The following is a 19,910-nucleotide window of genomic DNA, read 5'->3' as shown; positions in this document are numbered from 1 at the left end:
TAGTTACGGAGGTGATGGAATTCCAGCTGAGCCATTTCAAATCCTCAAAGGTGATGCTGTGAAAGTGCTGCACTCGATATGCCAGCAAATTTGGAAAACTCAGCAGTGGCCTCAGGACTGGAAAAGGTCAGTCTTCGTTCCAATCCCAAAGAAAGGCAATGCCAAAGAATGCTCAAACTACCACACAATTGCACTCATCTCACATGCTAGTAAAGTAATGCTCAAAATTCTCCAAGCCAGGCTTCAGCAATACGTGAACCATGAACTTCCAGATGTTCAAGCTGGTTTTAGAAAAGGCAGAGGAACCAGAGATCAAATTGCCAATATCCGCTGAATCATCGAAAAAGCAAGAGAGTTCCAGAAAACATCTAGTTCTGCTTTATTGACTATGCCAAAGCCTTTGACTGTGTGGATCACAATAAACTGTGGAAAATTCTGAAAGAGATGGGAATACCAGACCATCTGACCTGTCTCTTGAGAAACCTGTATACAGGTCAGGAAGCAACAGTCAGAACTGGACATGGAACAACAGACTGGTTCCAAATAGGAAAAGGAGTACATCAAGGCTGTATATTGCCACCCTGCTTATTTAACTTCTATGCAGAGTACATCATGAGAAACGCTGGGCTGGAAGAAACACAAGCTGGAATCAAGATTGCCGGGAGAAATATCAATAACCTCAGATATGCGGATGACACCACCCTTATGGCAGAAAGTGAAGAAGAACTAAAGAGCCTCTTGATGAAGGTGAAGGAGGAGAGTGAAAAAGTTGTCTTAAAGCTCAACGTTCAGAAAACTAAGATCATGGCATCTGGTCCCATCACTCCATGGGAAATAGATGGGGAAACAGTGTCAGACTTTATTTTTTTGGGCTCCAGAATCACTGCTGATGGTGACTGCAGCCAGGAAATTAAAAGACGCTTACTCCTTGGAAGGAAGGTTATGGCCAACCTAGATAGCATATTTAAAAGCAGAGACATTACTTTGCCAACAAAAGTCCGTCTAGTCAAGGCTATGGTTTTTCCAGTGGTCATGTATGGATGTGAGAGTTGGACGGTGAAGAAAGCTGAGTGCCGAAGAATTGATGCTTTTGAACTGTGGTGTTGGAGAAGACTCTTGAGAGTCCCTTGGACTGCAAGGAGATCCAATCAATCCATCCTAAAAGAGATCAATCCTGGGTGTTCATTGGAAGGTCTGATGTTGAAGCTGAAACTCCAATACTTTGGCCACCTCATGCGAAGGGTTGACTCATTGGAAAAGACCCTAATGCTGGGTAGGATTGGGGACGGGAGGAGAAGGGGACGACAGAGGATGAGATGGTTGGATGGCATCACTGACTCGATGAACATGGGTTTGGGTAGACTCCGGGAGTTGGTGATGGACAGAGAGGCCTGGCGTGCTGCAATTCATGGGGTTGCAGAGAGTCGGACATGACTGAGCGACTGAACTGAACTGAACTGAACTGAAGCATGTTTATTTAGAAATCAAATTATTTTAATCAATATCCTTTAGTCATTCTAGTCAGCTGAAGCTTTATTTGCTACTTAAATAAAATTTAAAACTTTTAACAATTTTAGAGGAAAATCTTAAAAGAAAATTACCTATTTCCCTTTCTTCATGAAAAAATGGGTTGAAAACAAATATTTAGTGTTCATCCAGGATCATCATTATATGAACACAATATACTATAACAGAGTGGTGCTGTTAATTATTATAAAAAGATCTACACAACTGTCCATATACCAAGCAGACAACCTAGCTAATCCTCAGGATTTATCGCTTATACTGAATGGCCAGGAACACAAGATGATAGAACTATTCTCTAGGTCTGAGTGACTCAAGCTTTGAGTGCTGTCACATCTAACTGGCACTCTCCTGAGGAAGTTTCGACTCTTGGTTATTTATGTTTACCTTGTGATTCTTCAAAGCATGCCTGAATTTTGAGGTACCAACCTATAAAAGTTCTTCAACATAACAAGCATGCTGAAGAGCTACAGGAGTACTTCTCAAAAATGGAGTTGAGAAATTAAAAATTCAAAAAAATTCACTAAGTCAGAAAGACTTTTGTTGTGCATCCCAATATTTATAGCAGTGTTATTAATAATAGTCAAGATATGGAAGCAACTTAAGTATCCATCAACAGATGAATGGATAAAGATTTGTGTGTGTACATATATATGCACACACACACATATAGCACACACTTATGTATATATACCATGGAATGCTACTCAGTCATAAAAAAGAACGAAATTTTGCCATTTGCAGCAACATGGATGGATTTGGAGGGCACTATGCCAAGTAAAATAAAGTCAGACAAAGAAAGACAAATACCATATGGTATCACTTGTATGTGGAACCTAAAAAACACAAGAAACTAGTGAATAAAATAAAAAACAAAAGCAGACTCACAGATACAGGGAACAAACTCGTAGTTATCAGAGGGGACAGGCAAGGGGGAGGGGTGATAGAAGAGTAGGGTATTAAAAAGGGTTAATACAGGATTACACAAAATGCATGCAAAACTTTTGAAAAATTGTAAATTGCTATAGAATTTAAAGAAAGTTAACATTCAATGATAAAATAAAATTTATTTTGTAAGCAAGTTGACAAATCAGTGCACACATAATGAAATCAACTTAATAGGACTAACATTTTTCAAAAAAATAAAATACAATTTTAAAATACCATGTGGCTCAGATAAAAAGAATCTGCCTGCAATGCGGGAGACCTGGGTTCTATCCCTGGGCTGGGAAGATCCCCTAGAGGAGGGCATGGCAACCCACTCCAGTATTCTTGCCTGGAGAATCCCCATGGACAGAGGAGCCTGGTGGGATACAGTCTATGGGGTCGCGAAGAGTTGGACACGACTGAGTGACTAAGCACAGCACATTTCATCTTAAGTGACATCTATTAATATATGTATGTGTGCACTGGGAGACAAAGTAAGATGCACTTCTTACTCTGCTTTACTCTTTTTTTAAGCATTTATCACCCCTTTACCTTACAGGGAATAGGTGTCACTGCCTGTTCCCCTAGTGGATTATTCCATTTGAGCAGGAACTTGGTTCCTTGCTTCCCACTGTTATCTCCAATGCCAAGAACAGTGTCGAATGAATAAAAACAAGTATTTTAGTTCTAGTCACCTGAAGACAAGGAGTAACTACAACTGCACAAAAATCAAACAGCAAAATAAGGGCCATTCTATGACACTGGGCCATTCATATATTTACACTCATTTAAACAAATCTTACCACTGCTGCTAAATGCTGCCTTAGGCTTTGGGGACCCCGTGGTAAAAGCACCTGTCCTTAAGTAGGTTCTGATCTGGTGGACCTAGTTGGATCTAGGGGTTGAGGAGGATATTGCTGGCAGGGATTGACAGAAGGATCTGTAAACAAATGACAGGTGAGCTGAACTAAGAATCTTGAACAGGAATAAAGCCGGTAAGGAAAAGAAAAGGATGTTTTTCGGAGGGACAATATTTTTGGTAAGGGGAATGAGGCACAGTACATCTAGAAGAAGAGACAAAGTCAAGATGGCTGGAGTACAAAGCGCTAGCTCATGGAGAAGGAGAGAGGGTGAGGCAGGCTAAGTGGGCACTTAACAGACCAATGTTCATTTAACTCAGGCTTGCACCTCTCTGACCGCTTTGGTTGGTGACTTACAATTGTCATAATTACTGCAAAACACCCCCAAACTAGGAAAGTATAGGTTTAGTCATAATAAAGGCACTACAATAGTAGTTATCATTATAGTCTTCTTTAAAAGGGCAGAGGACTTCTCTGATGGTCCAGTGGTTAAGAATATGCCTGCTAATGCAAGGGTCACAGGTTCAGTCCCTGGTCTGAAGATTCCACGTGTCTTGGGAGAGCCACGGCCATGTGCCGTAACTACTGAAGCCTGCACCCTAGAGCTCATGCGCTATAATAAGAGAAGCCACTGCAATGAGAAGCCCAAGCACAGCAACTAGAGAAGGCCTAATTAAGACAACTTCCCCATGCAAGACCTCAAAGGAATAAAAGTGGTAAGACAAAAGCAGCTATTCAACAAGCACAGCCAAAGTTCCTTTATAAATACATTAAAAACATAAAAAATATAAAAAGACATATTTTAAAAACATAAAAATAAATTTTTTTCAAAAGAGCATCGCATCTTATTCTAAGCTACAGTTTCTTTTCACTACAATTTTCAGTTTTAATAATTTGCTGATTCTTCATCCATAACAATCTCTAAAGTCGCCCCTCTACCTACCGACTCAAGTATAGTCTTCTCAAAGACGTCCAGTCTTCGTGTCTCCAGAGCAATGCCGATAGCTTGCTTATACTTGTGATCATCTAGACATCGTTGAAACATTTTATTCACAATGCCCTCCAATCTCTGGTCAATTGGTTTTTTTTCTCCTTCGGGCAAATCGGCATTCTCCACACATTGTTTGGTGTAGTGATCAATGCACTTTGCTATAGGGAAGATAAAATAACTGATTACCTTGTAAATTGGGCTGATCCTACTAGAAAGGACAATACCTACGTTTATCACCATGAAAACTTACGGGATGACTGTGCAGTAATAAGTAAATTTCAAATCTTTTAAATGCTATAAGTTATACCTTCAAACAATAGTTCCCTTCATAACAGTTACACTAATTCCATAAGTTGCCATTATTTAAAACATTTCTTTCTTGTTACTGTACTTTGACCAAAATCACATTATTCAACTTGGCCAAGCTGCTTATTTTACAGAGTTGGCTACAAATTGATGACTGTTTCACTTTTCAAAAAACAAACACTTGCCATTGAGAATATTAACAAAAATCTATTGTAGCAATTATCACGTGGCAATCAATTATCAGTCTTCACATTAATGAAACTAACAGCTCCTTGAGAGTAGAGCCTGCCTTAATCATCTTTGTCGAATAATGGTGAAATGACCTGAAATGTGCCACTGGTCCTAAAGGCAATCCCGAAGAAGATTTCCAAAACCCTTTCCAGCAATCAGCTAAAATACTCACTGTCTCAGTGTGAGGTAGGGTGAACCTATTCACACATATTTCCCCTCTCCCCCAAACAGAGAGTATGAAAATTCATGCAGTGGTGCATATGCACAATTTGGCTTTCACATTTCACAATGATTTGGATGAAAGGGGAGGAAGTATCATGTTTACAACTTATACTACTTTATCATCATACCATAAACTTGTTAAGAGCAACCAAAAAGGTAAATTTCTCTAAGACTTCTTCCACCTTCGTAAGGAAGATAGCCACTCAAGCTAAATGAGATATGTAACAGTTGTCCCCTCTATAACTCACTGGCTTGTCACTCTCCTTTTCAAAGAAAAAGGTACAAGAAAAAAATTAATGAATTGCAAACTACAGCCTTAGGAAACAGAAATGATTGAACTACCATGAAGAACTGCTGGTCGACTACATGGCCCATGTCAACGGGGCTATATTTAGGGGAAGCAGAACACTTTTCTAAACTGGAATATACCAGGTTCAGGATCCATCCAGGAAGAATTAGACAGGTTCAGGTACAGTTAGTAAGAACAAAGTGGCAGTCACAACACAGACCTTAAACAATTTTCATTGCACAAAATCTTCACTAGGCCCCAACAGGTTGAGCTTTTTCAACCAAATGTAGTTCCGAGGAAACATTATCCCTGTCTCACCAGAGAGGAATCTCAGATTTAATAACGGAGGAAGAAAAATTATCTCCTAAGCTTCAAGTGAGACTCATGTTCTCACTTACCAGGCATATACTAACTGTAGCCTCATTTCTAGCTAAAGTCTTATTATAATTGGGAAAAAATTTTTAGCCTTGAGTTTTCTGAGTGTACTTCTTATGAAATTCATTTAAGGTCCTAGGAAGGTGTTCCTCAATTCTATTTTATGTACCTTTTCACAGATCTCACTGACATTATGAAAAAAAAAAAATCCATTCTAATAGCCCCAGGAAAACTAGAAGGGTGAACGCCATTTCTACTTAAAGAAAAGCAAACAGAACTGGTCTACCAGTCAACAATCACCTCTTATAAGTTAAGATTAAGATGATACACAGGAAGGAATCTACCACCTCACGGACCAACTGTCCTGATTAAAATCATCATTTGTAAAACGGTAACATTGCAAGCACCTGCAGATCACTGCTGGAAAAAACTATCAACATTCATCAAAATAAATCCTTCAAATAAAAGAAAAGAGATAAAAGTATTTAACTCCCCATTCCTAACAATGCAGGGGAAGTGCTCTGGTTTCAAATGATATGGTCTATTCTTTAAAATAATCTGTTCTTTCCACAGGATTCACAGATAAAAACTCCAATTTAATGAATCCCCAACAACAATAAAGCTTGAAACATCCTCTCACCATCATGGCAAATAATTTTAAAATGTGAACACAAAACCTTACTACAAACTTCAGGGACATTAGGAAAGCACCCCTTTGGACTGTCTAGTGCAACATTTCCCAATTTCTGAAAGAGAATACCAATATTCTCCCTTTAAGAGTTCAGGGGAATAATGCAGATTTCTTCTTAATCAGGAATTAAAAAAACTGTCTATACTATACACACTTCCAGAGAACACTCTTGGGCTATCTGTAATTATGACCTAAAGCTTGATATTCATAAAGACATGTCTGAAGGGTACACAATCTCTTCTTTCATGTATTAGAGCAAGTGTTTTCAAACATTTTTAAAGCTACAAAAGCTCTGAACAACATCTTACAGAGCTGATTCAACTTACAAGATGGAGAACCCAGAGGCTTGCCTGTGTGTTACCCTCTCAATTCAAAAATACAGAAACAAATAAGACAACGGTTACTAGTATAAACAATGTGGATTTCGTAGTGATTAAGCCTAGGTTTTAAATTCTGACGCTCCTATTTAATAACCACGTGTCTTTATCATCTTGAAACCCAAGTTTTCTCATCTACACAACAGGGTGAGCTCCCCCTTCACAGGGAAGCCGTGGAATAAACCATGATATGAAGAATGACCAGGACAGTGCCTAGCACAATGGAAATACTGAATGTTTTTCTGTGCTAGAAACAGTTCTATAAATTGCTATCATTTAATTTCTGTTATTCACAATAACCTGATTTAATTTTTTTGTATAAGCATGTGCTCACTGGAAAAGAGATGACCATAACCACTGAGATAACTAACTTTGCCTTAAGTCAACTGTTTCTGAATAATTTCTTAGATTCACTCTTAAAATATTTTGTGAGGTGAGCGCTTTCATTAATAATTACTGTTATTGATGTTACTGTGCATTACGATAAAAAATAACAGCATAGAATTCTAAGGCAGATCTAAAAACTCAGTCTGCATAAGATTACTGTAGAAATATTATGAACTTTCAATTAAAATGAAATGTGGCAACATCAAAGAGTAATTCAGGGGGGAAAAATGCTGTATGTAGGAGAGCAAGAAAGAGGCCAACAAGATAAAGCCTTAATAGATGCAAGATAATTACCTATAATAGTTTCCACATATTCAGAGTTATCATTGACATTGAAGAGGTCACCTGCTCCAAGTGCATAATTCAGAGACTCCTCAAAAGCCCCCAGGTGATAAAATACTTTAGATGCCACTAAGGCCGCAAACTGCCGACTCCGGAAACCTTCATCTTCATACAAAACTTCTCTGAAAGAAATTAGGAAGTATAGGCCTAGTTCAAACTGTGGTTCTCTTGAAAAATTCCAAATCTATATACTCAAGTCACAATTTAGTGGCAGCAAATTTCTAAATGAATTAATAAACCACAAGACCCACATCCATGGATAATTAAGGTTGATCTACTTTATTCCAATTAATAGAAATAAATTCTTACATTTTGTCTACAGACTCAGAAATTTCTGCCCAGAAGTCATTGACAACTGCATTCAATTTGTGTAGTGCAAATTCCTGTAGAAGATAAAACCAAAATTTGATTTTGAGACAGACATCATTATATTTCCTTAAAAAAAAAAAAGCTTCAAACAAATCAATGGCCAAATTCAAAGTCATATTTACTAAAAGTTTTAATCTATGACAAATATAAAAGTTTACCAACTAGCTTACATTTTTCTCTTGGGCTTACATACTTCCTTTCTATTTTCAATCATAGAACATGAGACTAGCCATATAATGTCATTCCTTATCATACTGAACATTTTTCCTCTTTGACAGTATGTGTAAGATTGAATCTAGGTTGCTGGTTTGGATATAAATGAATTCAGGTGCCTAGAGCCAACTAAAGTATATCTCAAATTTTTGTCATATGAAAAAAGTTTTAAAATATGTGATTTCTATTGATATAGAAAATTGGAGGGGGTGGTTTCCAGGTACCATACTGAGATTTATTTGCCTCAGCTTTGCTAAACTCTAGGGAAAACCAACTGCTGTTGCCAAAACACTGTCTTCTGGGTCCAGATTTCAATGACTGGTTATAGACTGGGTATGATGGCTATTTTAAATGATGGAATATACACAAATATCAATATAGCCAAACAGTTTCAAAGTACAAATATTAAGCCCAGTTAATTTTCTTCATCTCATACCTTAAGCTGTGGTTCTTCTTCATCCAGAAGAGAAATAATTCCAGCTACAAGACAAAAGGTAGACTGTGATTAGTTTAATTGCTCAGTCGTGTCCGACTCTTGTGACCTGATAAGACTGTAGCCCGCCAGGCTCCTCTATCCATGGGATTTCCCAAGAAAAAATACTGAAGTGGGTTGCCATTTCCTTCTCCAGGGGATCTTCCAAACCCAAGGATCGAACCGGGGTCTCCCGCATTGCAGACAGATTCTTTACCAACTAAACCACCAGGGAGGCTATATATTGTGATTATGAAATATATATGCTAAGATAAACTAATGCTTAATGAAAAATATATCACAGTTGGAAAATAAGTATTTTTTGAGGGGTGACTTCATTACAGGAATGATTATTTTTCTTTAAAACCAAAAAGTTTATATTTCAAAGTTCAAGAGTTAACTATGTTATCAAACTCTCACAATATCACATATATCACATTATGTGCCTAATTCAACAGTTTTCAAAGTATGGCTCCTGGATCAACTGGTACAAGCACTACCTGGGAACTTGTCAAAAATAAAAATTCTTGGCCCCATTACAGATTTAGTGAATCAAAAATTGTGGGGATGGGGTCCAGTAATGGGGCCACAAGCCTTCCTCGCAATACTGATATTCATTATAGTTTGAGAATCACTGGCCTAATTGATTGAACAAAATGAGAAAATTTCCTACACAATTTTAGAATAAAATTATTCACACAAAATAAACCAAGAGTCATAAAATTATTTACAGAAGCAGGAATATTTAGTTGTCAACTCAATGGAGTAAAATAATTTGACTATTTCAAGATGCTTATATTAAGGCACCTCTGTTGTATCACAAGTAACCTAGAAGGTTTCACTAAATGATGAGCAATCTCACTTGTTCTGACATCAGCTACTGAAGCAAAGCAATCCCCATGTGAGCCTGAGGTGCTGGCACCAACAGCGGAGAGTAGAGGAAATAACTGTTCTCTCCCAAAAATGCATCCTGAAATACAGTCACATATCAAAGGGATTATTAGGGGGAAAAAAATGTGGGAAATTACTGTCCTTGAACCATAAAGGAAACTAAATTGTTTCTCAGATATGTTTTCCATGTAGGTCTTAAAATCATTCTGCAACAGTGAATTGAAACTGTGAGCTGATACAAAAAGTGTCAAGGCAACTTTCCTTAGTAGATGTAGCCATTTCTAAGTGGTAAGTGTAGGTTTGCCAAACAGCTTCAGCAGTCTTTAGAGAGTCATATGAGAAAAGACACAAAATTCAGCAAAGGAAACTATGCCTGGTTCTAGCTAGGGAATATTACTATTTTAAAACTTTAAATGCAGATAAAAGAAATTCTTGGTGCTGTAGGTTGGTATAACAAACCTGGAACAGAGAGGCTAAATTGAAAGCATGAAGAAAAAACAGATTAAAGAATGCAATGTGGGGAGTGGGGGGAGATTGGGAACTAGTGACAGTAAGGAGCTGATAGAGAAGGGTGCCTTAAATTTGGAACAGATGGTAAACAGAATGCTTTATCAAAATACTAAAAATGCTACCCATTCCCTTATCAACAATCAACGGTATGCCTGAACTGCTTTTACCAAAAGACGTGATGGATTTTTGTACACTCTCCTGTTTGGTTTCACTTATGACTAACGCATTACATGGTTGTCCTGGCTTAGAAATGCAGCCATTGTCCATGGAACACAATGAAATCAAATACCTACACTCCATACACAAATATTTCCCATCTTAAAAACAGGAGAACTCACCATTAGATGGGGGATGGGTGCACCTGGGGAATGGGAAAGGTTTCAGGACGCTAAAAAATCTCCTGTGCCATAAAACGAAGTCAGCAAGTAAAGTTGCTGTATCAACTTACAGCATTATTTAAAATAGCATATTATTCATAAACATGAAGGTATGCTCCAGAAGACACAGCTTGAAAGTTGAAACAGTTGCCTCAAGGAATTTCATTCTCACATCTCCCTCTTAATAACCCCCTATCTCACCACTCCCTTTCACAGCAAAAACTCTTGAAAAACTTAACAGTACATGCTGACCTTCTATTTACCACTGTGTTTGTAGTATCCTGCAAGTGCCTAGACCATAAATGAACAAATAAACTGACTAATCCAAACTGGAACCTGTTAGCTTCTCTTTAGCACCAGGGACAGATCCTAAACCACAGACAGCCAAAGAACAGGAAATCAGGTGACAAAAGGTTTGGAGCAGAAGGGGATTAAGTAATCCTGTAAATGTAACCTATGAGAGTAACAAATACTTTCTATTCTACCATCACTGAGTCTCAGAGTAGGACTTCAAAAATCATCAGGTTTAAATTCTATTAAGTTCCGACCAAGTGTTTTCTTTTTAGCCTCTACTAAAATACTCTAGTGACTGATTTATTGATTTGATTAGTTAACTGATTTCTTCATTCGAGATATACTTTTGAAATTCTGCCATCTGCTTGGCAGTTGTTCAAGAATTATGAAAGGCTTCCCGCCCAAAATTCTACCACAGACAGAAAGACAGTAGTCAGGTAAGTAAATAAAGCAATTACAGGACTGTAATGAAGGAAGGGGATGGATGAGGGGGAGAGACCCAGCATGTTTTAATAGGATGATCTGCTGCTGCTGCTGCTAATTCGCTTCAGTCGTGTCCGACTCTGTGCGACCCCACAGACGGCAGCCCACCAGGTCCCCCGTCCCCAGGATTCACCAGGCAAGAATACTGGAGTGGGTTGCCATTAGGAAAGACTAAAATTTGACCAGAAGGACTGAGAAGCCAAGGGAAAACTTGAGGAAGAGGAGTTTAGAAAGAGGGGAGAGAATGTGACAGGGCCTGTAGGAAAGAAACTGACATATTCAAGGTACAGAAAGGCCAGTATGATCATGTAAAACCGAGGAAAAGAGTAGTACAAGACAAAGCAGGAATCAAATCATGTAGGCCTTTAAACTTGTATTTTATTATAAACACAACGTCTTCAAGTGTAAAATTATGCCTTCCAGCGTCTTCTCCAACTTAAGCAATACTTATAAACACAAGTTCCTTAAAAGTACAAGTCACTGTCTTCTGATCATCAGTTTGTTTACAACAAAACACTTGAGGGACAAGTGTAGAGTAAAACAGAACGAGAAAAAGGGACAAGTGTAGAGTAAAACAGAACGAGAAAAAGGTCTGTGAGCCGGCAAAAAAAAAAAAAAGGCACCAAGACTGTGGACAACTTTGTGCAGATCGATCTGTAGTGAGGGGCTTAAAAATCTCCACCTGAAAACTGACTTCGGAGCTGATCCCGCTGCAAACGTCATTCCATGAATCCACGCATGCAAGGGTTAAGTGGAGAAAACCTGCCCGCACACCCAGGAGTTTCTTCTTCAAGGTAGCAGAGTTACCGTGCATCCAGCCTCAAAACCATAGGCTGATTCTCAGCACACAGGAAAAGTTCTCGGGGTGCCTTAATTAAAATATCCTTGGAATAGACTCAAACGACCTGCCCCAGCCCTTGTTTTAGATTTCACTCCAAAGAAGACAAGAGCTGGGTCAGGTCGGGAAGTACTATGTAACATGGGCTGCCTTACCGTCCGGCTGCACAGGGGGGACCATCCCACCCTAACCACCCGCGAGAAAGGGCTGGAATCGGACGGCCCCACACCCTCAACCTCGGGACGGAGGGAATTAAGGACAAGCCGTCGGGGTCAGAGACCGGCCCGGGAAGCCCCTCGGGTCCGGGCACGGGTAGGGGGGAGTGGCTGGGGAGGGACGACGAGCCGGTCCACTCAGCGCGGTTTTTCCCCCCGAGCCGGAGGTGGTCGCGGTCCCCCCCGCTCTCCCGGGAGAGGCCGGGCCGCACGGCCAGCTCCCGCCCAGAGGTGGGCTTTGGACAGCGAGGCGCGCGGCGCCTCCGCCGGGAGGTGCCCAGTCACCGGCCCTGACTCAGCTAAAAGCCGGCGTGGCGGCTCCTCCCTGGCGGCGCCGGCGGCGGCCCCACTCACCGGCCGAAGTGATCATGGCTGCGCCCCGCACTCGCCCGCCCGCTCGCTCGCCGCGCCGGCCGCGCCGTGTATCTGTCAGCTCAGGGCCCGCTCGCTTCGCCGCGCCTCCTGGCTTCCCCCGGTGCCCTGCTCAAGTCAGTCGCCTCCTCAGGCCGCCGGCTCGCTTCTCACCCAGGACCCTGCCAGCCCCGGAGCTGCCCGCGACGCCGCCTGCCGCCCGGCGCGAATTCCGCCCCCTGGGCCTGTGTCGCCCCGGGCCGCTGCTGCCGCCTCGCCTCGCGCGGGATGGGGGTGCACGAAGAGCTCCATGTCTTCTCTAACCCTCCTCGAGGCCACACACAGCTCCCGCGGGGACGGGAACCCGCGTCCGCACCTGGGGTCAGGCTTCAGAATAGCCACCCCTAGAAAAAGGACCCCACCCTCACCCGCCATTGCTGAGAAAAGGGAGGTTGAGGGGGAGGCTCTCGCGATGCTCGCAGCGCCACCTGCTGCCTGGGCGGTCTCCCTGCAGCGCCCCTCAGCCAAGCCTTTGGGGGTCTGGGTAGGGCAAAGAGCATTTTCTAAGAAACGTGATTTTCAGTTTTTTAAAAAGTGGAGCCCTGCTTCAAAAGAAATCCTCACATCAGTCCTCTATTATCGTATCACAATGAATCCCTAAGTAATCACTGGTTTATCATAAAGTTGAACAAGGAAGGTTTTAATTTACATTTGGAATAGTGAATATTGTAAATGGTTTACAAATCAGAAGTATACAAAGATACACAGTGAAAAGTGTTCCAAAGGAAAAAAAAATGTCGTTATTGCCTTCCATCTGCCCAGTTCCTCTCACCCTCCATAGCAGCGGGTTCCTGTTTTTTAGTATATCTAATTTGAAATGGCAGTTGTGATTGCCATCTGCAGTTTTATTCCAGCTTTAATAGACAATTTACTTCAATAGTCAGTACTGAGAAAGTCTTGACAAACATTAGTGACAAATGGTGGCATTTTAAAGCCTCTAGCCTTGCACTATCAAGCTACTCTTCAACTGGATAGTCATAACTAAAGCTTATTTCTGAGGCCTTTTCAAAACAATTTAACCTAGTTACACAAACCAATGTTTCTCAGTGGAAATAAAATTTGATTGATGACACACTTGAGTGTCATCAACTAAAAAAATTAGTATTCTTAAATCTATATGTTAAAATATATTAAATGTAATTATTAAACACTTTTGAAGAATTTAGCTCAGATTAAAAGGCACTGCCTTCAGAAGTGTGCATGAAAAACAAACAGGCTGAGTGTTTGGGAGTATTATTTTACAGAGGTACTCTGACTAATCACTCACATAAAGACTCTTGTGTGCCCCAAAGTCCTAAAAGAATCAGATACAAACACTAACAAATAGTGGAATTTAGTGAAGCAAGTCTAGTGTAAGAAAACACCAGCTCAACAGGATAATGCATGGAAACTGATACTAGTATGTGTATCAGTAGGGGGCAGTAGGGTATAGTGGTGACTGTGACAAAATGAAGAGTGATGTCCCATTTCAGGGCTTTCCTGATGGCTCAGTAGGTAAAGAATCCACCTGCAATACAGGAGACACAGGAGATACAGGTTCAATCTCTGGGCCCTGGAGGAGGAAAATGGCAACCCACTCCAGTATTCCTGCCTGAAAACTCCCATAGACAGAGGAGCCAAGTCCAAAGGGTCGCAAAGAGTTGGACTGAGCGATTGCAAATGCATGCCCACCCCATTTAAAGAGAGCAGTGGCTGCTCACTCCTACTGTGGTGGTCTGCCAGGATGTGGGCTACTGTCATGAGTGCTTATGATTTTTTTCCAAGAAAAGCTGGAAATCAGAATTTTTTGTGAAATTCTTGTGATTTTTTAAGTTGGTAACTTGGGTGAAATGGGTGAAGAGGGTGGAAAGGTACAAACTTCTATTTATAAGAAAAATAAATGTCCCCTCTTCTTTCTTAGCTGCAGCAGCTCCCAACAGCCTTGACTTCCTGCTCACCATCTCACAATTCTGCGGGCCATTCTTCACAGACAGCCTGGAGCACTACTCAAAACAAGGAAGACAGGGACTCTCTCCTCCAAGCTCCTCCAGGAGTTTCACCCAACCCTGCTTACCCTCCACCTGCCTGCCCCACTCCTCTGCCCTGTGGGCCACACACCTGCCATCCTGAGCAGCTGTGCAGCCATGTGCCTTGTCTCTGACCTCCCTTCTACCTTCAAGGTCTTCTCCCCCTCACACCCAGCTAACCAGACTTGTCCTGAGTGCCAGTCAAGCCACACCTCCTCCGGGAAGCCTTCCTTGACTACCCTATGTTGTGTCCCCTTACAACCTTTACCCCACACAGCTATAATCATATCTCCTTGCCTACGTTCCAAGTACACAAGGAACTACTCAAGGGCACAGCCACATCTTATTCATCTCAGTGTCCCCTATGGTAATTAGCACAGGGTCACGCACATAATAGATGATCAATAAATGTTTATTAGACCAATGGCACAAGGCTAGAACTCAGACCTATGTCTTAGAAACCCCTGCCTCTTCAAGACTCTAAAATGATTTCTTTTCAGAGGACACAGCAAGACCACAGAAAGGATTCTTACCCAGTGCTCTGTTCATAAAACAACGATCTCCCTCCAGATTTAGGGGTAACACAAAAGATCTCAAAGCCCCAATGACGTCAGCTGTGGTCTTACACACGTACGGGCTGGGCTGGGGCCCCTGTCCGAGTGAAGGGAGGAAACCATGATTCTGATTTTTCTTTGCAGATATACCCACCTTGGGGCTTCCCTGAAGTTCAGTGGGTAAAGAATCCGCCTGCTATGCAGGAGACCCCGGTTCGATCCTTGGGTTGGGAAGATCCCCTGGAGAAAGGAAAGGCTACCCACATTCCAGTATTCTGGCCTGGAGAATTCTATGGGCTCTATAGTCCATGGGGTCGCAAAGAGTCGGATACGACCGAGCGACTTTCACTTTCACTTTCATACCCACCTTGAGCAGGAGTCAGTCCGAAGCGTAGCGGGAGCATCTCCGTGGCCCGCGCAGCGCCCTCTTGTGGTTGCAGCGCCTCCCAGAAGGCGAGGAAAGTGGGAAGGGGCGAGCTCTCCAAAGCGATCACCCTCTATCCGCTGCCCCACCCTCCCTTCCGCCCCCGCCCAGTCCGTAAGCCTTCTGGCATTTAAATCTTGGGTCTTCGGAGGGCTCGGTCCTCCTGTGAAGAACTGGATTCGATTGCTTTCCACCCCTGCTACTTTTAAAAAAATTTGTGTTTTTTTGAATTTTTTTTTTTTTTGGCCTCCGTGTGGCATGCGGGATCCTAGTTCCCCAACCAGGGTTGGAAGCCCTGCCCCCTCTAGTGGAAGCCCTGGACCTTTTTTTATTTTTAATTACTGATTAATTGATTGATTTTTACAACAGATATTTTAAGCGAATTGAATCTACTTATTTTATTTTTGGCCTTACCTGGCATGCGGGATCTTAGTTCTCCCGCCAGGGATTTAAAACAAACAAACAACACCAAAGACACCATCCACTCCAATCAAGGGCAGGGGCAGAACTCAAGGGACAGCTCCTCTACTTACAAGTATTAGACACATACACTTAAACGTTGTCCGATGACTGAATTGGGTGTCGGTTTTTAAATTTCAATGAAATAAAGTTTTAATTTAATTTAAAATCAGTTCCTGGGTTGCACTAGCCACATTTCAAGTGGCCCCCTGGGGCTGCCAAAGACAAGTGCTGGTGGCTGAGGTGAGGGTAGGAGACCCACTTTTCTTTTTTTTTTTTAATTTATTTATTTTAATTGGAGGTAATTACTTTACAGGAGAAGGCAATGGCACCCCACTCCAGTACTCTTGCCTGGAAAATCCCATGGACGGAGGAGCCTGGTAGGCTGCAGTCCATGGGGTCGCTAAGAGTTGGACACGACTGAGCGACTTCACTTTCACTTTTCACTTTCATGCATTGGAGAAGGAAATGGCAACCCACTCCAGTGTTCTTGCCTGGAGAATCCGAAGGATGGCGGAGTCTGGTGGGCTGCTGTCTACGGGGTCGCACAGAGTCGGACACAACTGAAGCAACTTAGCATTACTTTACAATATTGTGGTCATTTTTGCCATACGTTGACATGAATCAGCCATGGGTGTACATGTGTTCCCCATCCTGAACCCCCCTCCCACATCCCTCCCATCCCATCCCTCAGGGTCATCCCAGTGCACCTGAGCACCCTGTCTCATGCATTGAACCCGGACTGGCGATCTATTTCACATATGATAATATACATGTTTCAATGCTGTTCTTTCAAATCATCCCACCCTCGCCTTCTCCCACAGAGTCCAAAAGTCTGTTCTTTACATCTGTGTCTCTTTTGCTGTCTCGCATATAGAGTCATCGTTACCATCTTTCTAAATTCCATACGTATGCGTTAGTATACTGTATTGGTGTTTTTCTTTTCTGACTTACTTCGCTCTGCTTAATAGGCTCCAGTTTCATCCACCTCATTAGAACTGATTCAAATGCATTCTTTTTAATAGCTGAGTAATATTCCATTGTGTATACGTACCACAGCCTTCTCATCCATTCGTCTGCCAGTGGACATCTAGGTTGCTTCCATGTCCTGGCTATCGTAAATAGTGCTGCAATGAACATTGGGGTACATGTCATTGGGGTACACTTTTCGTGGGCGTGATCTTGATCCCTACAGAGGTGATGAGCTCAGAAAACACAGGCAAATATTCAGAAGACTGCCTGTGCACGTGTCCTTGTCCTGGCTCTGCTTCTCTGTCTCTTTCTGTGTCCCTGTCTTTGTCTTTCTCCTTCCCTTCCTCATGCTTTCTCCCTCCCTCCTACCTTCTTTCTCTGTCTCTCTCCCTCTCTCCTTCCCTTCCTCTCTCTTTCTGCCTTTCTCCTTTCTCCCTCTTTTCCAGCCCTGTGTCTTTAATCACTGGACTGCCAGGGATTGCTTTCTAAGCTGCCGAGTGATAAGGTGCAAAGGGCTGCTGTCCGTTCCAGGACACCAGGATCAGATCCCTGTTGCACAGTAGTCCTGCTGTATAGGGGGTGGGTCTACCTACGTGGCAGGCAGGCTAGTGCTGGGAGGTGCTCTCATCAAGGGCTTGGCAGAGAACAGCGGGCAGTAAAACTGGTCACGCGGCTACTGGTTGCTTCACGTACAGCCTGCAGGCCACATGCTTTTTGACTGAAAGCATTTATTCATGGAGCAGAAACGGGAAATGCAGATGGGGACTCGGGTCTCCAGTGGGTAGGTGCTCCATTGGAGGGAAATGCCTGGCTGGGGCTGGAATTGGCCTGGATGGACTAAAGCATGAGAGAACCCTGGAAGCCATCGAAGACATTAGGGTCTCTTTCCTCGAAGGACAGTGTCCAGGAAGGCAACGCCTATCTTGGGCAACTGGAAGTCTGCCATGGACAAGCTGATGCTGGAAGCCACTGTCCCCTCGTGGTGGTAGGGGGGAGGAGAGGGTGTAGAGGGAAGGCGGGGGGGAGTATAGGGTCAGGAGTTGGGGCTAGGGTGGCTGAGAGAGTGAAAGGTCTAAGATGAAGAGCCAGCTCTGGGCTAGTGGCCAGGGGTGGGAGGAGTCACAATGAACCCTCGGGAGAGGCCTCCTGCACTCTGGCTGTTCTATCTGATGGCTACTAGCCCCAGGTGGCTGTTTGAAATGTGGCTAGTGCAACCCAGGAACTGATTTTAAATTAAATTATAATTTTTTTCCATTGAAATTTAAAAACACAAACACCCAGTTCAGTCACTGGACAACTTGTAAGTGTATGTAGAACAATCTGAAGATGTAAATCTATTTTTGCAATTGTAAATTTTAAAAAATCTAAATGTAGATTAAGTATTTTGAATAAAAACTTAATATCTGAAGTGTAAAATCCTCACTGGGATTTCAAAGATGCAAAATGTCTCATTAAAATGTATTAAAAATATTTGCAGTTGGAATGATACTATTTTGGACATACTGAGCTAAATAAAATGTTATTAAAATGATTTCCCCTGTTTCTTTTGATCTTTTTTACAATATGGCTACCAGAAAAGCTAAAGCTACATATGTGCCTATAGGTTCTCCTGAGACGAGCTGGTCTAGACTCACCCAAAGGCCTCAGTCCCTCTGCCCTCGGATTCAGGCCAGGCCCCTCGCCTTACTTCATAGTCATGGCTGCTCCTTGGTAAGGCACAGGCAGGGCCAGACCAGACCAGGGGGCAAAAGCTGAACACGAGACCTGCCTCTCTCTGGGGTTAAGGGGCTGGGAGTGACCGCCGTGGCAGCTAGGAGTTCTGGAGAGCACAGGGCCCCTGGGACGGCGGAGGGTCAGAGTGGTCAGGCTGGAGGCCTTCTGGGGCTGGGGTAGTGACCTGAGGCCACACCCTGCTCTGAGAAGACCTTGTCAACCAGTGAGGAAGAGAAAGAACTCCTGTGACAAGACAAAGGCCTGGTTTCTGCCACCAGGACTCGTTACGAGGGCTTGGTCACAAGGACTAAGCTAAGCACCTAATTACTCCAAATAAATGCAGAGCAGGACAGTCACAAGCATGACTTAAGACTTAAAATCTGAATTTCTGTCTCGGAAATACACTGGTCTGCACTTGCAGGAGGAGGCCTGGCTGGGACTGGGCAGCTCAGGGAGGAAGCCAGACAAGATTCATGCTCTTGTCAAAGCCCTGGTCCCACGGCGGCCTCAGCGCCCAGTCAGTCACATACCATGGTCCCTCAAGTGGAATTCCGAGATGTCTGTGAACCACAGCATGGCTCAGTCTCTGCCTCTGCTCCATACTGTATGTGTGTGTTAGTCATTCAGTTGTGTCTGACTCTTAGTGACCCTATGGACTGTAGCCCACCAGGCTCCTCATCCATGGAATTCTCTAGGCAAGAATAATGGAGTGGGTAGCCACGCCCTTCTCCAGGGGCTCCTCCCAACCCAGGGATCAAACCCATGTCTCTTGCAATGCAGGCAGATTCTTTACCACAGAGCCACTAGGGAAGCCCCTGCTCCAATTAGGCAGCCCCAGATAGAAGGCAACCAGAGGGTTCCGGCCCAGGGACCAAAGGCTTCAAGGATACATGTGGGATCCTGGGCGTCACTCCTGCCTTGTACCCTGTTTCTCCCTGAACTTTCCACATGTAATCATGTGGCAGGCTGCCCAGGGCAGCTTCCACTTCTGTCCCAATCCTTGAGCCACTTACACACAAAACCAGGTCACAAGGGGGTTATACAGGCCTCGAGTACGAGATAACCGGCTTCCTCCGCTGTGTGGGCTGTGTTTGCCTCCCAAACAGGGCAAAGTGCAGCCTCCTGACCACAGGAACAGCCCTGCAGCGGGGATCTGCTACAGCATGGATGGCTTTCAGGTTAATGTG

The 19,910-nt window shown here is 43.0% G+C and overlaps 1 protein-coding gene across 2 annotated transcripts in view; it reads right to left on the bottom strand.

The window, feature by feature from the left end:
* PSMD1 (proteasome 26S subunit, non-ATPase 1) overlaps positions 1-12,711 on the bottom strand; it is an 85,408-nt gene extending 72,697 nt beyond the window's left edge. For both annotated transcript variants that reach the window (XR_014080882.1, XM_081585620.1), the window contains exons 1-5: positions 12,539-12,711; positions 8,541-8,584; positions 7,832-7,905; positions 7,475-7,644; positions 4,255-4,460 (exon numbers count right to left, since the gene is read on the bottom strand). Coding sequence is in view for 1 of the 2 variants with exons in the window: in XM_081585620.1 (XP_081441746.1) it covers positions 4,255-4,460; positions 7,475-7,644; positions 7,832-7,905; positions 8,541-8,584; positions 12,539-12,554 (510 nt within the window). In the remaining variant the exon portion in view is untranslated. The remainder of the gene's footprint in view (positions 1-4,254; positions 4,461-7,474; positions 7,645-7,831; positions 7,906-8,540; positions 8,585-12,538) is intronic.
* Positions 12,712-19,910: the final 7,199 nt, after the last annotated feature.

This window comes from Giraffa tippelskirchi, chromosome 3 (assembly GCF_054371585.1).
Source record: "Giraffa tippelskirchi isolate mGirTip1 chromosome 3, T2T-mGirTip1v1.2.pri, whole genome shotgun sequence".
NCBI classification, from domain to species: domain Eukaryota; kingdom Metazoa; phylum Chordata; class Mammalia; order Artiodactyla; family Giraffidae; genus Giraffa; species Giraffa tippelskirchi.
The sequence above is the reverse complement of the archived record's forward strand: the minus strand, read 5'-3'. Positions and strand labels throughout refer to the sequence as shown.